At 33.1% G+C, this 21,070-nt stretch overlaps 1 protein-coding gene across 1 annotated transcript in view; it reads left to right on the top strand.

Annotated features, from left to right (window-relative positions):
* The window catches only part of p130CAS (Serine_rich_CAS and FAT-like_CAS_C domain-containing protein p130CAS), a 70,626-nt gene that overhangs the window by 28,087 nt on the left and 21,469 nt on the right, over nucleotides 1-21,070 (top strand). The window contains exons 2-3 of the mRNA XM_018518439.1: nucleotides 16,087-16,236; nucleotides 19,317-19,466. Coding sequence (XP_018373941.1) covers nucleotides 16,087-16,236; nucleotides 19,317-19,466 — 300 coding nt within the window. The remainder of the gene's footprint in view (nucleotides 1-16,086; nucleotides 16,237-19,316; nucleotides 19,467-21,070) is intronic.

Here is a 21,070-nt window from a genome sequence, read left to right on the forward strand (position 1 = left end):
ATAAATAAACAAATTTGGACTTCATTTATTGTGTTATTTATTACTATGGTCAAAATTTCATCGGTATTCCATATTACATCCCATTTTTTAGACCCTCCCATTTTCTCACTTTTGACTTTTTTGTTAATATTGACGTTGTAGACTTAAATTTTTGCGACTTTCATTTATTGGATGTTGTAGCTAACACATTCCTCAAGAGTTCTGTGTAAATTTTAATTCTTTATATGTATTTATATCGGAACAATGTTAATTTAAAAAAAGCTATTTCATAATCCCTGCTTTTACCCTACTTTGTTTTGGATTATATAATATATTTTGTTTTATCTTATATTTATTTGCCCTAGATAAAACAAAACAGGCTCTTTTTCTGAGAATCTAAACACCAGTTTAGCCAAGGCAGACCCTTAAAACAACGTACAAAACATATTAACCTTGATCTGTTCAAGGATTCTTATTTCTTTCTTTTTCCTCTCTGCGCGCGCGCGAGTCAAGCCGTGCAAAATCTGAGACGAAGAGACGACAATGCATGAGTGTAATACAAGACACACGTGGGTGGTCGTCGGAGCTTTTGAAAGACCCTTAAAACAATTGCTTACAGGACACTACAAGTTTTTTGTAGAGCAACATTTCTCGAATCTATTTACATAGACCAGATACTAGGTCTAACATTTTTACGATTTTATTCACTTCGTTCTGGAAAGATAAAGAATAGACAAATAAAAAAAATAAAAAGTAGCTAAAACAGATGGCTGGGGAGTATTAAAAAAATCTGTTGAATGTCAACTATTTATTTATAAAGCACAATCTTAATACTACTTCATTTTAATCACATCAATTAATTTTAATTAGTTGGAGATATCATTTTGTCGTGCAATATTCCAATCGTTGCGCTAGAGGAAAAGATTGCTGATGAAGACTCAAACCATGAGTGGAAACGCTCAAAGTCAAGGTTTATATTTTTAATATTAAGAAGAATTGCGCTAATTGATAACCAGCGTTGACTCCTATTGTCTGTAATATATGTTTTATGGTTTTTCTTAATTGTTTTAATTAAAGGAGTCTACAAAAACTTATTAGTTTTTTGTTAATTTGTAATTTATCAATTAGTTTTAATTTATTTCTAGTAATTTTTTTCATCTCCAGAGTTGTATTTTTTAAATATTACTTTAATTTCTAGGGCCAATTGTTATTTATGACAATTTTATATCTCTACAACTATAAGAAATCTAATAATCGAAATAATATTAATAAATTTGAAAAAATTTGTTTTTTTCGCTAAAAATTAATTATTAAAATTTTCTTTCAAGTCTTAAACATCATGCATATAATGAACTCTTTGTAACATGTAAATTTTAATGTCATATAACTATTTAATACCTTATTAGTATTTTAAATATTTATTGATATCGCAAATTGTATTAGTGACTATTAGTGTACAAAATTTATGAAAGTATGAAAATTAACACACACGAAAAATGCGATATGTATTCGACACAACAGTTTATACATGCAAATGGATGAAGTTATGAGTGGTTGATAGTTGATACTATCCGCTTTTACCACGTGCGAACCAAATGTTACGTCCTGCCACTCACTGGTGCTCAACCTTTAGTCTCTAGGGTCAGTTGTCATTCATGATTTCATATCTCCAGTGTGAGAAATCTGGTGGTCGGAAACGTGACGGTGGAACGTTCATGGCGACACGTGTCGCAACGGAGTTAAACGAATGGAGAGCATATAAATTCACGTACATACATATTTCCACTGAAACAAGATGAAACGAGAATTAAACTCGCGCGTATTTAATTTCTAGTTTGATATCATTTGAACGAGTCGCGCAAACTGTAATCAATGACGTAATTTGCAAACGATATGCACAAGATTTATATGTCCCCTTTTATGTTGTGTAATTATTCGCGTATACGCGCGCGCGTAGTAGTAATTTTATATGAATTCAAATTAAATTCTAGACATTATAATCTTTTTTGGAACTACTCTTTCTAGGTAGTGTATTATTAAATCATATATCTGTTGAAAAAATATGTCCGTTTCAAGCATTAGATATAATGGGCATTGCTATTTAGCTTTTTTAAAAATTTGTAATTACTATTATTGTCACGGTATGTATGTACAGATCGAATGTATGCGTGCATCCGTTGTTGATGCACAGCATCCCTTCTTAATCGCGATAGGAACGAGCAAAAGGACCGACGACACTCCATGCGGCCCTTGCAAATTGATTTGGGTGCAGAAACTGGTCTCATAAACTCGAGCCGAGCGTTTCAGAGACCGGATGCTTTTAATGATCGGCAATTTCAGCGTACGTTACGTGAGAAAGCAAGTTTTGTCGATCTCACGTGCGTGTGCTCGCGAGCGATTGGCATCGATTTTAGTCGTATTTACTTCGTGATTCGTCGATAAAAATTTGTATTTATTGCAAGAAATTAAACAAGTCGGAAATCAAGATTTGCGAGCGCGCAACTTAATTTTTTATATTATTTAAATCTTGCATGAAGGACAATTTAGCAAACTTAATTAGAAACTTTATATATATATAATATATATATGCATATATGTTATATATATAATAAATTATTACTTAAATATCTTATATATGTATATATACTTACATAATGTATAAAAAGATATTTAAATAATAATTTATTATTTTCTAATCATCATTTCTCATCCTCTCAATTTTTTGAAGGAAACAGCTGCCATAAAACTGTAGGCTATCTATACAATCATGAGAGAATAACTTAAGGTTTGGTTTCTTTTCATTATGGCATCTGATATTTGCATTAAATCATTGAACTTGAGTTCGTCTTAATATACTTGTCAATATATCATAATGAAATTTCATCGCTCATCGCGAAACACGACTCGGGAGACTTATCTGTCCATGAATATTTACACACCAGCAGATATTCCTGGCGATTTGTAATTCAATTATGATGGAATATCCTCTTGAAGGAAAGTGCGGCTTTTGAGAAGATACGTTTTTTGAAGCATTAATTTTACAGCCGTTATTCATATAAGATGTTATTTATTCAGAGTGAACAAAAACCAATTTTTTGAAAAGTAGATAATAATTTTGAATAAGTCCGTAAAATAATTATAGAGATTACATCTATATCGTTTTCTTATTTCAAAAATGGCAAAACTCAAGAAACGTGATTTTTTAGTTATTATCATGAATAAGTAAACACATTATTCTATTAATTATCACAAGTGAACTAACTTTATAAAAAATCGTCAAAATCTTCACAATTTAAAACGAGTTTTTCAAGAGAGTTGTAAAACAAAAATGACAAGAATGACAAAAACGACATTTCATTATGTTAAAAATATATTCTTTTTGATATATATGATATATAATCATGAAATTGATTAATAATTTTCTCTTAAGTTAAAAAATAATTTTTTCCATTTTCTAGAGCCGATATTCATAGTTGATTATATTCAAGACCGTTTTAAGTATAATCTTAAGATGTCACTGTGAATCAGTCAGAGGGCCATATTTTAAGACGTCTTAAAATAAGAACGGACTATCGACCTAGGAAACTTAATTTTTTTTTAAGTTGTGTCACTTTTGAAATAAGGGAGTAATATCTTCTTTTAGTTTTATAATACGATAAGCACTCAGCAGCTTTAAATTAAAATGTTATCCTTATCACTTAATAATTTAATAATATTCTTATCTTTTTCGCAGGATGTAAACAGAGTAATAAACACATGCCTGCACATAACAGTAGCGGTAATGTCGCGCGTTAATTTACCCAAAACTGCCAAAGAATTTGTGAAATTAGTACGACACTTTATTAATATAAAAAGAAATAATGACAGTAACACTCTCTCTTTTCAAAGTTCTACAGTTTCTTATAAAAATTAAAAAAGTTCCGCTTTTTATACCAAAAGATAAAAAAACTTTTTATACCAAAAGATAAAAAAACTTATTTTAATAAGGAACAGTAGAACTATGAAAAGTACTACTGGGGGGAACTCTTATTATTTTTCAGATATTAATAGAATGCGTGCTAATTTCAGATCCACTACTTCATGCGCATGTTAAGAATCAAGATGAGAATTTACGTGAAACAAACGAGCAGTAACGAGCAGCTACTAAATATTTCATTCTCTCGAACGCAACGTATTTTCCTCTCGCGTTCTATGCACCCTCGTTTAAAAAGTGGGCACGAACAGGGACACTTTAGAATAAGGATCTTGGTCTTTTATTGCCACGCGAGTAGGGGGAACAAGCGAGCGCGGATAAAGCGAAAGGGCACCCGATTATCCATTCATCCTGAAGGTATTCACGTTTTCGGCATCGACCGACCTATCTCCTCCACGGTCCAGCCTCCTCGCAGGATGCACGTGTGAGGTGCATCTATGCATATTTATGAGGTATCAGTGGCTGTCGAACGAATTGGAGGCTGGGGCACCTAATCACGTCCAATGTATACGTGGCGTGATTCTTAACGCTCGTTTGCATCACGATATGGGAAACCGCTAACAGCATTGTTCTATGCAAATCTTTCTTCCTTAAAAAAGAAAACAATTTTAATCATCTAGTTAGAATTCTATATTTTCTTTGAATGGGAGAAAATTATAAAGAGATCTGTTCCAGTACTCTTTCATAATTTATTAAAATTTACATTAAATTTAAAGCACGCGACAATCTTATATCTATATATTTTTCTCTTTTTGTCTTGTTTTAAACAAAAATTTTCAGAAGGAGAGCAAACATTTAAAACACTCTTTAGGTTGTAAATTGATCAATAACTGTGTAATTTTCTGTTAAATTAGAACAGCACGTAATTGAAATGTTAATTAGTACTATCAATTTTAAGCTTTGTCATCTTGATGATTATACGTTCGTCATTGCAAAGAATTTGCGACGAGTCATTCAAGACTGCAAGATACGATCCTTGCCTGCCCACGTCATAAATTTATTTTACACGACGATTTATGCGTGACGCTCTGTCTAGGGCTGTATCGATCACGACGCAATAGTAGCCTCGTTAAATGCTTTCGCAGCGGCTGCAATTATTGGCGGACACGGCCCGCTCTTTCATTATCGACGAAAAGTGGCGCCCGTCGAATCCGAAGTCTCTCTCGACTACATCTTCAGACTTTGCACGAGTCGGTAATTGTATCTTTAAACGAATCTCTAGTAGAATCTGCTTTGAGAGTTCGAAGTGTCGGTATAGCATTTAGCGGATTACCAACGCTACTTTACGGGTTGAACTGTTTGTTTCATAACGTGCGTAATTAATCCACAAAATTTGCTAATTGTAGTCGTGATAATAAATTTCGCAGCATATTTATTTTCTATTTCATAAGTAGCGTAATTTTATCATTTTATTGATATAATCTCCAACACGTTCTGTTTAATGATATTTTTATATTATTAAATAATTAGAATTTAATATAATCCAATACAATTAATATTCTGTAATTAGAATATTCTACATTAATTAATATATGGATTCTATAAATCTATATGGATTCAATTAATATATTCTATAATTAGAATTTAATACAATTAAATACGATTAGGGACAAACAAAGCATACGTTTTAATAGGATTATGGTCATGGTCACATATACCGATTAAAATTATGCTGGTAGAATTAGCAACGATGATTCAAAGATGTTAAAAATAAAGTGTAAATGGAGCAAAGCTATAAGATAGAAGAAAAGATGAAAAAACGACTTCGAGATGAAATTAATTGCCGCTTCCGGCCGACAAACTTCCGTCTAAAACATCAGTCATAACGAGTTAGGAGTCGCTTGTCATCGTTTTATGCAATTCAGCTGATCTCAGATCTCATAAAATCATGTATTAGTCATAGCCAATGAATTTTTAATTAAAAACATGTGCTTCAATTGCGTAACCGGCAGCTTCCAAGTAAGTTGGTATCGCCATACTCCGTTCAGTTTTAGTCGTTCTTTATGAATCGGTTTATTAAAAATGTCTTACGATCTCTCTGCGTATCTTAATGTCAGAGAAAAATTGTATATTTTTTAAATGAAAATAAATATAAAATTATTTACACGAAAATATATCTTTACATTTTATACATTATATTTAATGTTGTATACTTATTATAATTGTTGTTTAATCAGTCTACGAAATTCTTTATATTGGATTGCTTAAAGAAAAATTCTCACACTAAAAGCAAGATTAGAATTTTCTAGAAGATCTGCATTTTACTCGATATATTTTTTACTTTCGCAGCATATTAAATACAAAAGTTTGTTTTGTGGTTTTTATCATCAGACAGGAACAAAGAGTCTATTTGCACGACATCACGGAAGAATGACTACAAGACTGTCATTTTTCCAGCTCGCCCCCTCACAAAGAGGACTTTGTTTCTCACTCTCTTTTTCTCTCGCGCGGCAAGATACTCCAAATAAATACAGTCCGAAGATCAGATGTCGGTGCCTGTTGGCACCTCACAAGTTTTATATACTCTTGCACGAGATAACACGCTCCTGCTTTTTAATTTCAGAACCAGTATATAAGAACTGATGTTTTGAGTTCTTCGCATAGCTTTCTATTTGCAAATTTTTCGAGCAATTTAGAGTTGTTAAATTTACCTTAGCGAAGATTGGAATACTTTCTCGAACAACTTATTAATATTTAATTTTGAACTTTCTAGATAATCCTTAATTAAAATTTCATTGAAATTAAGTGTATTAAAATTCAGAATAAAATAAAGTTTTAATATCTGCTTTTACGCTACTTAATATCTCAAGGATTTTAATTTTTTTCTAATAGAAATATTAGCGTCCCAACATGTTTGTTAACTCTCTGCAAAAGCCATACACTGTTTTGAATTTACGTACAAATTATTCTTGAAGATTAGGTAGAAACTGAATTTCAAGACTGTTACTTTAGAATTACGTATTTAACGTAGTGATCAACTGGCCTAAAAATTCTGCTTTCAGATTCTAATTTAATGATTTTGAAGATGTTTGTTTAAATTGCAATGAAATTATTGTCAGAATTTTTTTCTGCTTTAATTAAACCACTCCAAGATTCTTTACACGAAAAAAATGCATCTTATCGTTTAATGCCTGGTCTACCTCTCCTTGTACCTGATATCCATCCATAATCGCGATGTGTTCTCGGGTTACTCACAATCATGCACACTCGGTTCACTTAAACGATGAACGTGAGTACATTTGATAAAAAAAGTACAAACCAATCTTATTACATAGAGTACTGTTTCTCTTTGTCTTCTCAGCATTTCACGTATATAAGCTGCATCCATAACCAAGCTGATAACAATTAAATTTGAACCATGCATCAACAAAACATTTCAAAGAATCTAACTAAGTGAACGACATCGATTATATACATAACTTTTCTCTATTAACTCATAAAATTAATATTAAAATTATCAATTTCGTATTTAATAATTTTAATTTATAATTTTTTAATTTAATATATTATGTATTTAACACGAAATATTAGATTATTTAATTTAGTATTTAATTCTTTATTCGCAGTGAGATAGTACTTTCTCATATCTCTTTATAATATTTCTTCCATTCTTTTGAAGCGCACACAATATAAAATGATTCATTTTTCCGACATGCCTCAAGCCATTGTTCCGTAGAGGATTGAATCGAGTGTATCGGTTTCATATACTGCAAGCAATATTGCTTCGATAGTTTATTCATGACTTAGGAAGCACGTTATTTTCTTGATTCTTCTATGTAATCTTTGTGCAACGTCGGTTGAACGATCGGCTAGCAACGAGTCGCTTGTCGAGATCGTTCGTTGGCGATTTATCCACCAATCAAACAATCTGTTCGTCCCATTGTGCTCGCTTGATTTTATTACTTTCATCAGATCATCGCGTGACCATTTTGTCCATTCTCGAACTGGTTCGCACTTGTATATCGACATTTACGACAGTCATAAAAATTATCATTATTTTAGAACACGTCAGGGAATATATTTATCTAGTATGTATTTTTTTTTAATATTGTATTCCTATAACGTTTTTCATCCGAAGATTATTTCAGAAGTCAAATCATATATAATGTTCGATCATAAAACACTACATAGGAAAATTTTTATTTAAAATTACATTTCATTTGAATAATATTAAAAAATGTTTATGACACAAAGTGTAGAAGATAGATATTTTTATAATTGTTTTATTACACTGGAAAAACATTTTATTGAATTAATTGGAATTCTGGTAAATTCAACCAGAAAGGTACAAATCAGACATTTATAATTAAATCTATTAAACATTCTATTCGAGATAACCAGAAATTCAATTACGATAACAAGAATTCTTTATATGATTAGAAGTTATTTTATTTGTACTTCTTGTTGATACAATCAAAATATTTTTCTCAATGTACGATTCTCTCATAAGATATCTTTTATAAGATATCTGATATATCTTTTTTAGTTGGTTTAAAATAAAATATTGTTATATATAATATAAAGTCATACCATGATTCTATTTATTTATCTTATAGCTAGATTATGAAGATAGAGGTATGTGATTCATAACTTCATTATCAATAATAATTTCATAGTATATTACTGCACACTATTAATGGCAACTGTACATATCCGGCTCACTGTTTAACTTTTTAATTAGCCTATCTGTCAGGCGTAGCTATGCTGATAGATGATTCCATTTTGTTCAGTGGTTTACCCATCAGCCATAGCTGCGGTAACCCATCGATTTATAATATAATTAGAGTAGCGAATGCAAAATAACTACACCAATGTGAATGCAGTGTGTACTTATATATACAAAATAATCACATTGTTATTTCCTATTTCCGCAACCTTCGTATAAAATAATATTAATATAGTCTGTTCAAAATTAAAGGTATATCATCAAAATTTATAATTATTATATGGTCATAAATTAATGCAATTTTTTTTTAATAACAACCACTGCAGCTGATATCATTTTATTCTCCTCTATCATTGTTATTAATTTTGAATGATATAAAGTAAAAGTTAAGATAATTGGATGGTGTATGGCTTATCTAAGAATGTTTTTTAACCAGATTACTCACCGATGAATTTATCATCAGTTTTTTAAAAGCATTAGATAAACGAAGGTAACAAAGCGAAAGAAGGGGAACGTGTTTGTTAGTGACCAACTCACTAGTCGCTCAGTCGAGCGGTTCAGGATAAGATCAATTCGAGCTTCCGTCGCGCTCGCCGCCAGGCGGGAATTGAATTATGCAAATGTATCCCATAGCCTCCGTCCAGTCCCGTGTCGAAATTTCCGGGGATCGTGTGTGTCGTCGTTGATCCTCTTTCACGCCGCCGGCGTAATCACGAGGACCACCTCCTGTCGCGAGTAGAAGGCGCCGTATTGTGACAGGATGTCTCTCATCCGCTTGAATTATTCCGAGATCCTTGTTATCGCGACGCCGAGGCACAATGCGAAACTAATCCGAAGCAATGTGAAATCTCACCCGAAAGATCACCCTCTTCCAGAGCGAGATTTAATCCCCTGTGTTACGTGATCCTCGTAACAGGATGTATCCGAAATCAGCAGCGTCTCTTTCGTTTACGAGCAGTCTGATTTTAAGCTCGCAGTTGATATCTTTTTGAAACGAAAAATATCGATATCAATTGATTTGTAGTCTAATATTACATATTTTAGTTAAGACTATATATACACACAGTTAAAAAATTTGTGTTAAATTTAACACATTTCACTCAAACGGTCCACTCAAATTTTTGTGTTAATTTAACACAAAATAAATATGTTAAAAAGTAATACAGATAATTATGTAAAAAAATTAACATAAAGATGTAATACTGATAATTTGTAAGCAAACTTGTACAAGCATATTTGCTCAGTAAAATTAAGATTATAATATGCTAAATTATTTATCTTAGAATTTACGTTTAAAAACACAATATTTTTTTATTTGTTCGCTTACTCGTAAATTGTTATTTTGACATTAATAAAATGTTGAATGTATATCAATTTAACATAAAAATATATATGTAAATAACGTACACTATGTTAAATTAATACTTAAATGTTAAAAATTCAACGCAAAATTTTAACAAAGGCTTGAGTGAATCGTTTCTAACATAAATATAAAACATTTTTTTACCTTGTATTCACATCTATATTTTTTGTAGTTAATTTTTTTTTCTTTATCTCGCACACATTATATTGTATTATGATAATGAAAACAATGGTGTCATGGTATTTCGGGGTTTCACGACCTATTATGTAGATAGTGAGAAGCTTTTTAGTGCGACTTCGCTTTTCGCGGTTCCACGCACGCGAATCATCCAAATGCATGCACGCATGAACGGGGCGATGCCCCCGCTGTGCGTGCAAATTGCCACCGCTATTTTCACACCAGGACGATGCGACGCGGCGCCTTCGTGTACACACGCACGTTCATTGACATCGAGACGCGCGCGATCATGCGTGCTTGCGTGCGTGCGTGCTTGCGTGCGTGGACGACGAGTGCGTCTAGCGTGGCGTAATTGTCACATCGTATACGGTGCACGCACATTCCTCATTAATCAATCGTTTCCGTCGGTGCGGGAACTAAGAGAAAGACCGCCCGCTGCCAGTTTAATACAACCACCCCACGTGTAGCCTTTCATTTTCCGGGGGTCCGAAAACTACGTCGACCCGTTCTTCACTCATGAATTGCCTTGTAATTACTCACGATGATGTTTCAGCCTAAAAGTTTTCTCTCCTTCCCTTGACAGAAACGAATCTTTTCTATGCGACTAGATAAAATTTGATATCGCTCGAATTTGTCGGACGGCACTTATCTAATTATCTCTGTTTGATCTAAAACATTATTACCCTCAGTTTCGTTTTATGTCACTCTACGTTTGATAAATCTGACTAACGTAAGTGCAATCTGAAAAGAGAATTTTTTTGGAAACATTTTATTTGAATCTATTTTGATATTTTGACGAGCAATCAAAAAGCTCTGAAACAAATTACATCGTTTCGTGTTCTATTTCAAATTTCGATTAAGATTGTTCGATATTCGTGTAACGAAATATCATTTGAGCTAAAAAAATCAGAGTTGACACTGCCATGCTTCCCCATGTTTCATTTACACATGATTAACTAAATCGTATTATTCGCGCTACGCGTGTTTCCGACGAAACGTTAACGCCGACATTACACGCGAGTAACACTCATAGACCCTTCATAGTACGTGCCACCGCTTATAAGCTACTTGTAATTGGATTACAGACTTACAGAACACTCGTACACTCCAGTGCAAAAGTCCTGCTCTGCGTTTTATATTATTCGTGGCAATGGTTTAGCTCTACGTATAAATATTTTTGTCACCCAAATTTTATACACAGCCCTATGGCAAATATTACCATAAATTGTAAAAATTTGTTTACTTGTATACTAATACAAAAACGTGCTTATATAATAATAGAAGAATGAAATAAAATTGGACAATGCTTTAATATTAAAATGAAAATTGAGAGGGATTAATTTCCTAGGAATGATAATATCACGAATAATTCCGATAAGTAATTCCAAAAATATATCAAAAACATTTCTCGTTAAAGTAGCGTTTAACATTTTATTACAGGTGTTTACAAGACGGCAATTTACATTGTAATAACGTTCGGAGCATTTTTGTGCGGTCAGGGAACACATTAACTCATTGTCGGCGAACATACAACAGTAATGTCGGCAGTAAAAAAACCGGAATCATGTAACCGTAACGATACTTCATCTCCTCCTGAAACGGCACGTGTCTACAAAGCGGTTTTAACCCTCCGCAAAACATGCTCCGTTGGACGTGGTATTTGTATAGGGCTACTTACCTACGACGCACGTGCTCGCATCACGTACGTGTACACTGGTGTGCAGGGAGATGAGGGCTGGCAAATATCCTTTGTAATTTAAATTTCAAAATGAATCGTCATTAAGGATAATATCGAAAAATTCGATATGCTATCTGATTAATCTCCTTCCTCTCTTGATATCATGCTTTCTGTATAATCATAAATAGGGCAGTATATATGTGTATATTAAGTCAAAAGAGAGAGGGGAAAGATTGACTTAATACTGCTTAAAATAGACTTATAAAGTCATAAATTTATTTGTACATTATTTTTATAACTTGTATCAGAATTTAAATGTATAGTGTATTTATATGTACATGCTAATTTAGTGTCTTCAAATAGAAAGTTTAAAAAACAATAATTAATAAAGACGGGCGATTGAGAGCAACAACAGCGTAGAAAGTTTAAAATTCTTTTTAGTTGTACATTTGCGTGTAGCACCGATTGTAATTCGATCCAATTTCGATCCTGTCAGCTCATTCCTTCTAATCGAATAGATGTGATACCATAATTCTTATCGATGGGATTATGCAAAGGAGTTAACACGAACGGCGAAGCGTGCCTCTCCCTCGATAAAAGCGACTTGCTTGATGAATTGAGTTAGTCGCGCGTGAATCATTGAGCAATCGTTTTTAAGCCTTCGGTTTCAATCAGTTAGATGAAAATCCCAAAGAATGAGTACGTGACGAAAATAATTGCATTTCCCATGACGCATTCGAAATTAACTTTGTTATGTATAAAAACGTAAGAATTATTTGACTTCGATTCGAATGTACTTTCGCTGGATTCAATAATAACAGATGCTCTTTTTATCCCGAACAATAGAAGGGCTACATAAATACAACCTCCGGGAGCATGAACTACCCTTTTGGGCACGGACCAGTATTTTGTACGCAGCTACCAACGCCCATCGCTTTTGATTTCACTCTGCACTAACAAAATAAAATTTTTAATGTGCAGCGTTATTGAATTTAAAATGTGATTAATATCAACATGCTTTATTACAATACTTTATACTAATAAGGATACCTATAAGGTAATTATATTATAAAGTTAACATTAAAGTCGGGTTTTTCTTTTATCAAATTCCGTGAAAATTCTAATTCTATATAAATGTTGTGTTTTTTTTATTCTATATAAAAAATTGAAATAAAATTCTACAAGATGAATAGTTTTATATTTTCTCATTACAATAAAATGTCTTTATAATGAAATATATTAATTAAAAAAATATACGTATATTATATGTTTTTTAAATAGTATTTTAATTTAAAATTTTCTATTAAAATTTATGTAGTACTTTTTCATTTAAAATAAATTAATCGTACTCAATATGATCACCTAAGGTTTTGCATTTTCTCTAATCAATTCAATTTTTGCTGCGTCTAAAATTGGTCACATTTAAAAGAGAAAACATTTTTGAACGGTTACATTAAGTATACTAAGCCATATTGGGTACGGTTATCTTATATTTAAAATATTTTATGTTACATTTTTATGTTTTATATTTTGTACATAAAATCTCTCTACTATAAGTAATTGAAAACGGTACATCCATATTAGTATATTGTTAATTTAAAGCAAATTATTATAAGTGCTCTTTAGTAATTTATAAAAAGATAGTGTTCCATATAATTTTATGTAGATTGCTTCAGTCTTCGAGTGCTTCAGCGCAACTGTGCCTGGAGAAACTTGTCAGTGCAAAGGTCGTAAGTGCATGTACCTGCACGTCTGGCTTAATGTTCGGGGCAATCGGGGCAGACGAAAGTGTCCTTTTATGGCAACGAGTCCTTTCACGAACGGCATTCTTGACGGGCTTTCCATCGCGTTCACAGCATACAACCTGGTGGTTCCAAAAATAGGATCGATATATATGTATATATATAGGTATATATATTCGGTCCATATACAATGAACTTGAAATATCAAAATAAAAAGAGAGATAGACGAGATAGATTTTGTAGTTACATAGATAGATACGCGGATAAAGTAAGCTTATACCTCCGTTGGAAACGCCAGGCATGGATTAACATAACTAGCATATCTAAGAAAAATCTTGTGAATTATTTTTTAAAGATAGAAAGCGAACTCGTCTATTTTAGAAAAATTTGTAAAATGAATATTTTAATATAAATTTTAATATAAATTCTTCTTTAAACTTTTATTTGTTGGCAAATAAATGCGCACCTTAAATATAAAATTGCTAATTTGTACTAATAGATATCTCTGTTTATATTAATAGATATTTAATATACATATATGCAAAGATTATTAATAAATATTTAATTTAAAATTTATTAAGAGACTCTTTGAATAGAAAATTAAATTGCTATTTGTAGCACTGGTATGTTATGTATATTTGCTAGATTGCACATATCCGAACCATGTTACATGCAAAATTGAAACGTTTTGTGGTGCAGTAAGATGCTATATCATTGTACGGTAGTAATGTAGGAATAAAACGCTTTTATCACGTTCGTCGAAGTGGTGGCGATTCCATATTAAAGAGCTAACTACGAGAGGAAAAGAGGACAAAGAGAGAACAGAATATATTACGTGTATGTCATGAAATAGAATTCCATAACGTATATAAGTGAAGTATTATTAATCTAACAGAGTTATAACGGATCGCGGCGAAAAGTTACTTTTGTGCTCGTTCGGAAAAGCAATTATAATTCAACTCCATTAACATTTATGTTATTTGAAGAGTACTTATCCGCGCGCCGCGTCCACACATTTTCCCGTTTTAATTCCCGATTAACTATTCTCTTCTTGCCCTGCTACAAATTAATTATCGAAGCAAGACCATTAATATAATTAGAACGGGAAAAACTTCGTTGAGAATGAATTTCGTTGTGAATGAATTATCTATTAATTATTAGCGGACTAAAATTTACTTTATTTCATTCAGGAAAGTTAAGTTCTACCTTTTTACTTCTATTATACAATCATCATTATTATATCAAACTTTTCCTTTTTATTCTTTAACTGTTTTTCCCTTTTATTGCTATATTTAGTCAATTACGCAAACCACTTCCTTTCCCATAGAATTTCTCTCCGAACACGAACATATCTCCCTTTCGCTTAAATGTACCGCGTTAGAACGAATTATCGCTACCGCAGGGCTCGATTTTCCACGCGGTGTTCATGGAAGTGCAGGCAATTACATTTAATAGAAGCACCCGTGTTAATGATCGTAGCGACGCGTTAATTCCGCGGCGACGTCGCCTGCGCCGGAACTTCGCCGAAGATCGCGTAAATGACATCATCGTTTGCCAGCTATGGGCTAGTGGAAGAGAAAAAGAGCTCGAAGAGATATGAGAAGGAAAGATGAAACGGTCGTTCAAGGCGCTTCAATTGAGCTCGCTTGAGAGGGAGGCGGATGACGGACAGATCTCGCCGCAGCTTCCTCGTAAAACGCGTCTATCGCGCGCTGCACTTCGAGGACGGGATCGCCGTTTAAGTGATCGTTACGTCTCTTCTCGGCGGCGGAACAACAGGACAGACGGGATTGCCGCCGTCTCTCGAAATAGACGCGGCAGATGGACGAGAGCGGAGAGGGATGTGGTACTAGGATTTTATGGATTTAAATTGACTGAAGGGCGCACTGTGTGCCGAGGCTGCGAACTTCTGCTGCCGTTTTACTGCGTGCCCAATGGCCCAATTGGCGCGCGCGTGGAAACCACTGGCTCGTTGACTTTTCGAATGAAACCAATTGCTTCTGCGGCACCGATACGACGACGTGCCATCTGCCCGCAATACGGTATCGCACATCCGGCGCCGTCAAAAGTGTCAAGTCAGAGACACGGGGTGTCCACGAGCGGAATTCGTTTACGCGAACACTAATCTAAGGAAACACACCGAGTCAAGAGAAAATCCATATGACTTTATTTTAACATCGTGAAAGTCAAAATAATGATTCTTGATCACAAATTTGATTATTATTGACGTTAAGAATAAAAATTAAGTCATTCTGATTTTTTATTGATTTTTGTGAATTTCTTGGAGATATTGCGAGAATCGATTCCTCGGTAAAGCGTTGTTTTGCAAAGACGACTCACCAATAATATTAGAAGTATCAATTTATTGACAGTCGCGAATGATAAGAGTCTAGTATTGTGGAGACTTTAAAATCTCTTCTTTTATCTCACTTGGCGACTTCCTTTCTGTCAGTTTCCATTGTTTTTTTACATTATTTGTGCTCACCGTTTTTTCTTTTTATGTTGCAGCAAAAATGCGTGAAAGCACGAGCTCTGTACGACAACATCGCCGAGGCGCCTGATGAGCTGGCTTTTCGAAAAGGCGACGTTCTCACCGTACTGGAACAGAACACTGCTGGTCTTGAAGGATGGTGGTTGTGCGCTCTGCGAGGTCGACAGGTATAGTTATTTCAAAAGACATAAAGTTTATATCTACGAATCTTTCTCAAATAGAACTCTTGAAAACTCGAGATCCTTACGAAATGATATCGTATAATGTAGAAATCTCTATAAGTTTCGCGAGATCTATATCTCGAAGAAAGGTTTATACTTCATCTGTAAGTTTATAATAAAATAATCGATTTTACTGTCTCAAAATGATAGATTTCACTTTAAATAAATTTGAATGAATTTATTTTATCTTCGTATCCCACGGTTGTTTGTGAATACTGAAATTCTAAATCTGATTACAATCCAATTTTCTGCTAATCGAAAATGCCTTAGGCGAACGTGTAATATTATGTTATGAAACTTCCTTGCGTTTGGGAATTTCGCTTGCATCCCCATTAACTGCGTCTCTCCTCGTTCTATTACATCCTAATGGAGTTTATTCATTACACATTAACAAAAAACACGCGTTGGATATTTCTACGTACATATTTCGTATTATTTATGCGCGTCTCTATAATGCATAACATCAGATCCAGAACGAAATTGTTTTTTTTTTCTCTTTCTTTTTTTTTCTCTTCTGAGAGAGGCATTATTATCATGAAAATAGGACGCTCGATTACGATGATCTAGCTTCGTGATCTCTGCCCTCTGGCTGATGTCAGACATGACTGCGCATAGACGTGATTATCCATTATTAAGAACATGCTCGTTTAATTAGAAAGGTAGAAACGAGAGAGCAAAAAACAAAAAAAATTTCTTTCAAATTATAAATAACCAAAAGATTGATGTTTCGTCGATGAAGCCATTGCAATTCGATGCAAGCGTAAAATACGCCAGAGAATTTGTTATTAACCCAAAATATCCAATTATATTATGTAACAAAAGTCCTCTGTATTATTTTTGTCTGTGCCAATTAATTTAACTGTTTTATTTCGCTTTGCTTTATTTATAATTTCCTATCTCGTTTGTAAAATTTGTTGGCTCGTTGAATGGGAAGTCATAAAGGTTTAGCAAACAATTTTTATAATAAATTAAAAATCTATAGTTTTTATGAATTTTATTTTTGTTATATTACTACTTAATATCCGTTTATTTATTTTGTATAATATGTACATTGTTATGCAAAAAATAACTTTCGTATTATATATTGAGCTCTTAATATTTTGTTCCCTTAATTTTGTACCTCATTCTCGATGGCTGCTCGTGATGGTCCATTCAAAAAGCAAATTTATCTCCAACAGTAACAAAGCTGTCGTCAGCTTCTACGTACAAGTACCTCGCGTGCACGAGACTGCTTATGCACATCTGTATAATGCATAAGAGCCGATGCACCACAGCGGCTCTGGAGGTTCTCGAGGTATGACGAGGCAACATTATTATCACGGAAATGGGACTAACGATCGTGCATTACAATTACCTTCGATATAGAAGCAGACTCATGTCTACGATACCAACTACCGTAAATACTTTTGCATCACTAACTAGATATTCTTGAAAAAATAATGGCAAAGCTCATCTAGACACACGTAAAGTTTTGTGACAATTCGCGATCAAGAAAACAGTTATACAACTATCTTCGATACTATTAAAAAAAGGTAGACCAACATTAAACGCTTTTTGTATAATAATTAATTCATTTGTCAAGCTGGCTGATTGATTCATTTATGTCGTAGTTTTGAAAATCACGCGAAGTCACATCTGTGTTTGAACATATAGTGCTCTTCAAATCGGGTCCACGACCTCGGGCAACCTCCTCACTGCACGATCTTATCGAGCCACTTTTCTGAAATGACTTCCGTTTGCTGAAACACTCGGCTCATCGCCATTGCTATAACCAATACACGTGCGATCCGTTTGGAGACATATGTGAGGCAGTAATTGAGAGTAAGGCGATGTGATGTGGATGGAGGGTGATTGAATGATACGGTCTCTTGATCTTTATTGGAAACTGGAAACTTTTGACGTCGTCGAAATAGACTATTGCTAAAGGTATTGGTTGAATCAGCGGTTTGTGGGTTTATGACGGATATTTCCGCGACCTACTGGTGAATTGGAGTTATCAAATTCTTACTCTTTTTCAGTGAGAAATTCGATATCGTGAAAGCTTAATTAAAATTAAATTTGATTTTATCAGTATCTATCACTTATATTATCAACGCTTCTACTTTGATTGCATTTAATGGATCGAAATAATATGAAGACCAATAATGACCAATTACGAAAAGGTTAAGGAATTTTGCTTTGCAGAATTATGAATTGTTGTTCTGCGAGATAAAAAATAGACAATTTATTAAATTGGCGAAGACTTTTTTTATATTCCTCACTTTTTTTCTGTTAATAAAGTTATATCGAGAAATCTGAAATTTCGACAAGTATCAACCGAGATCTTAACATGTTGGCAACGTTTTAGTGCCATTTCACCGAAAATGCGTACTTCTTGAGATTTATGAGTTACAACTTTGTAGCACTCGAGATAAACGAATGAGTTACGCGGCATGCATCACTTGGTGGCACGCTCGTTTCTCAAGGCTCAAGATACGACGCAACGAAGGGTGTAACGTTTATTTTCGTCTCGATCTCACGAAATTACACAAACTCGCGATATCCTCACAGACAGGGACAGCTAATTGGAACCTCCTCTCTCTCTCGAGAGAGAGTCCTTCTCAAATGTGCGAGTAAACCGAAAAGCTACCGCGCCTTTTTAGAGAGAAAGAGTAGGCGGATATAAAAATTAAGAACAGATAAATAAAAAATATAACGGAGTGTATATAATAATAAAGAATCTAAATTTACTTAAAAAATAAAAAAATGTATAATTTGCTAAAATATAAAACTGAACAAAAATATTTATATAAATAAACTAACAAAATATTTATATATATAAATAAAATTGTTATGGAAATATAACAATAATATAAATTATTTGTTTATTTATTTAGCATTAAGAGATTTTTAGTTACAAGAGGGAGAAAATGCATTGAACTTTGGGTAAAATATATCGACAGAACATGCGCGATTAAAAATTTATTCGTGCGAAACATCGGGAGCGAGCTGTTGTTACGTTATTGTATGTATTTTTTTTGCTCTAGGGCATCTGTCCAGGAAATCGATTGAGGCTTCTGGTTGGCCAATACGATACGGGGGGTTGTTTGGTCGGCAGCAGGGCCGACCTAACCATTGCAGAAGATGGCATACAGAGACATGGGAAAAGACGTAGCTGGCACGTACAGCCCAACAGGGTGAGTTATTCGAAACTATTCTCAAATCACACATATTTTGAACCTCCATGTATATAGGCTTATATGTATATGTAGACATTGCATTTCGCGCGCCTATTTTTATTCTTAAATCACAAGCGGAAGTATATTCTATATTGCTGCGTAACGTTTCATATTACTGACTCGGTTTTAATCTGTGAATCGATTTCGTTATTATTCGGCTCTCGTGTAACTTGAAGTAAACGAAGTATGTTAAAAACTATTTTGTAACATGCATAAAAGCTGTACGAATAATTGCAAAATTGATTTAATTATCATACAAAGAAGAGTCAAAGTTAAAAATTCGTGTATATCTTAAATACCGAAATGTAATATGCATCCATAAGTATTCAAAAAATCGTAATAAATACTATTTGTTTATGAACTTAATAATTCTAACTTTAAACGCGAATTCTTTACGCCTGCAAACGGAATTCTGAAGAATTCGCAGAAACTCGTAATTACAACGATCATTTTTCCGTGCTTCGTATTTGAATGACGCTTCATTGGCCCGCCTGCAACAGCTGGCTTCTCGAATTAATATATCCGCTAGCTGAAAAGGCATACAAGAGCAGCGGCGACTCTCTATCGATCGATCATTTGTAAACGCAACTACTATGGACAGGATTTTCCAAACGAGATATGTCTTGATCGGTCTGTAGATTTATATATGTTCCTTTAACCCGGGAAGTTACTTAATTTTTTTTTTTAATAAAAGATAACCTGCTATGTTTTTTATATCCAAATTAATAGTCATTATTATTAATTACATAATATATATTATTAATTTTTTTACAATTTATTAATAATTGAGATCATTATGTATATTAGATTTACTTGATATTTTTTTTAAATAAGAAGAAATAAAAAATAAGTATGAACTCTAAATAAAGAAAACTGCTGTGACTGACAATGAGCTTTGTTTTTTTGCTGTAGAGTAGTACAAGAGCAGCGGCGACTCCCTATCGATCGATCATTTGTAAACGCAACTACTATGGACAGGATTTTCCAAATGAGATATGTCTTGATCGGTCTGTAGATTTATATATGTTCCTTTAACCCGGGAAGTTACTTAATTTTTTTTTTTAATAAAAGATAACCTGCTATGTTTTTTATATCCAAATTAATAGTCATTATTATTAATTACATAATATATATTATTAATTTTTTTACAATTTATTAATAATTGAGATCATTATGTATATTAGATTTACTTGATATTTTTTTTAAATAAGAAGAAATAAAAAATAAGTATGAACTCTAAATAAAGAAAACTGCTGTGACTGACAATGAGCTTTGTTTTTTTACTGTTAGAGTAGTAAAAATCACAACTATAGGTGGATATTTGTGGATTAAGGAGAATCTTGATGTAAAACAATATCATTTGCGTATTTAATTAGTTGTATTATTTATTAACAATAATGCGCTATTTTATTGATAATCTTTCCAATTTTTTAAATTATAAACGTACATATATAGACTTAGACACGCACGAATTTACAAACGAATGAGGATCAATTTTTTTATTTTTTACGACTGGAAAATATAGCCACACAAATAATAAAACTGTCGCTTATTATAAATTG

The sequence above is a fragment of the Trachymyrmex cornetzi genome, unplaced genomic scaffold (genome assembly GCF_001594075.2).
Source record: "Trachymyrmex cornetzi isolate Tcor2-1 unplaced genomic scaffold, Tcor1.1 scaffold75, whole genome shotgun sequence".
In the NCBI taxonomy this organism is placed as follows: Eukaryota; Metazoa; Arthropoda; class Insecta; order Hymenoptera; family Formicidae; genus Trachymyrmex; species Trachymyrmex cornetzi.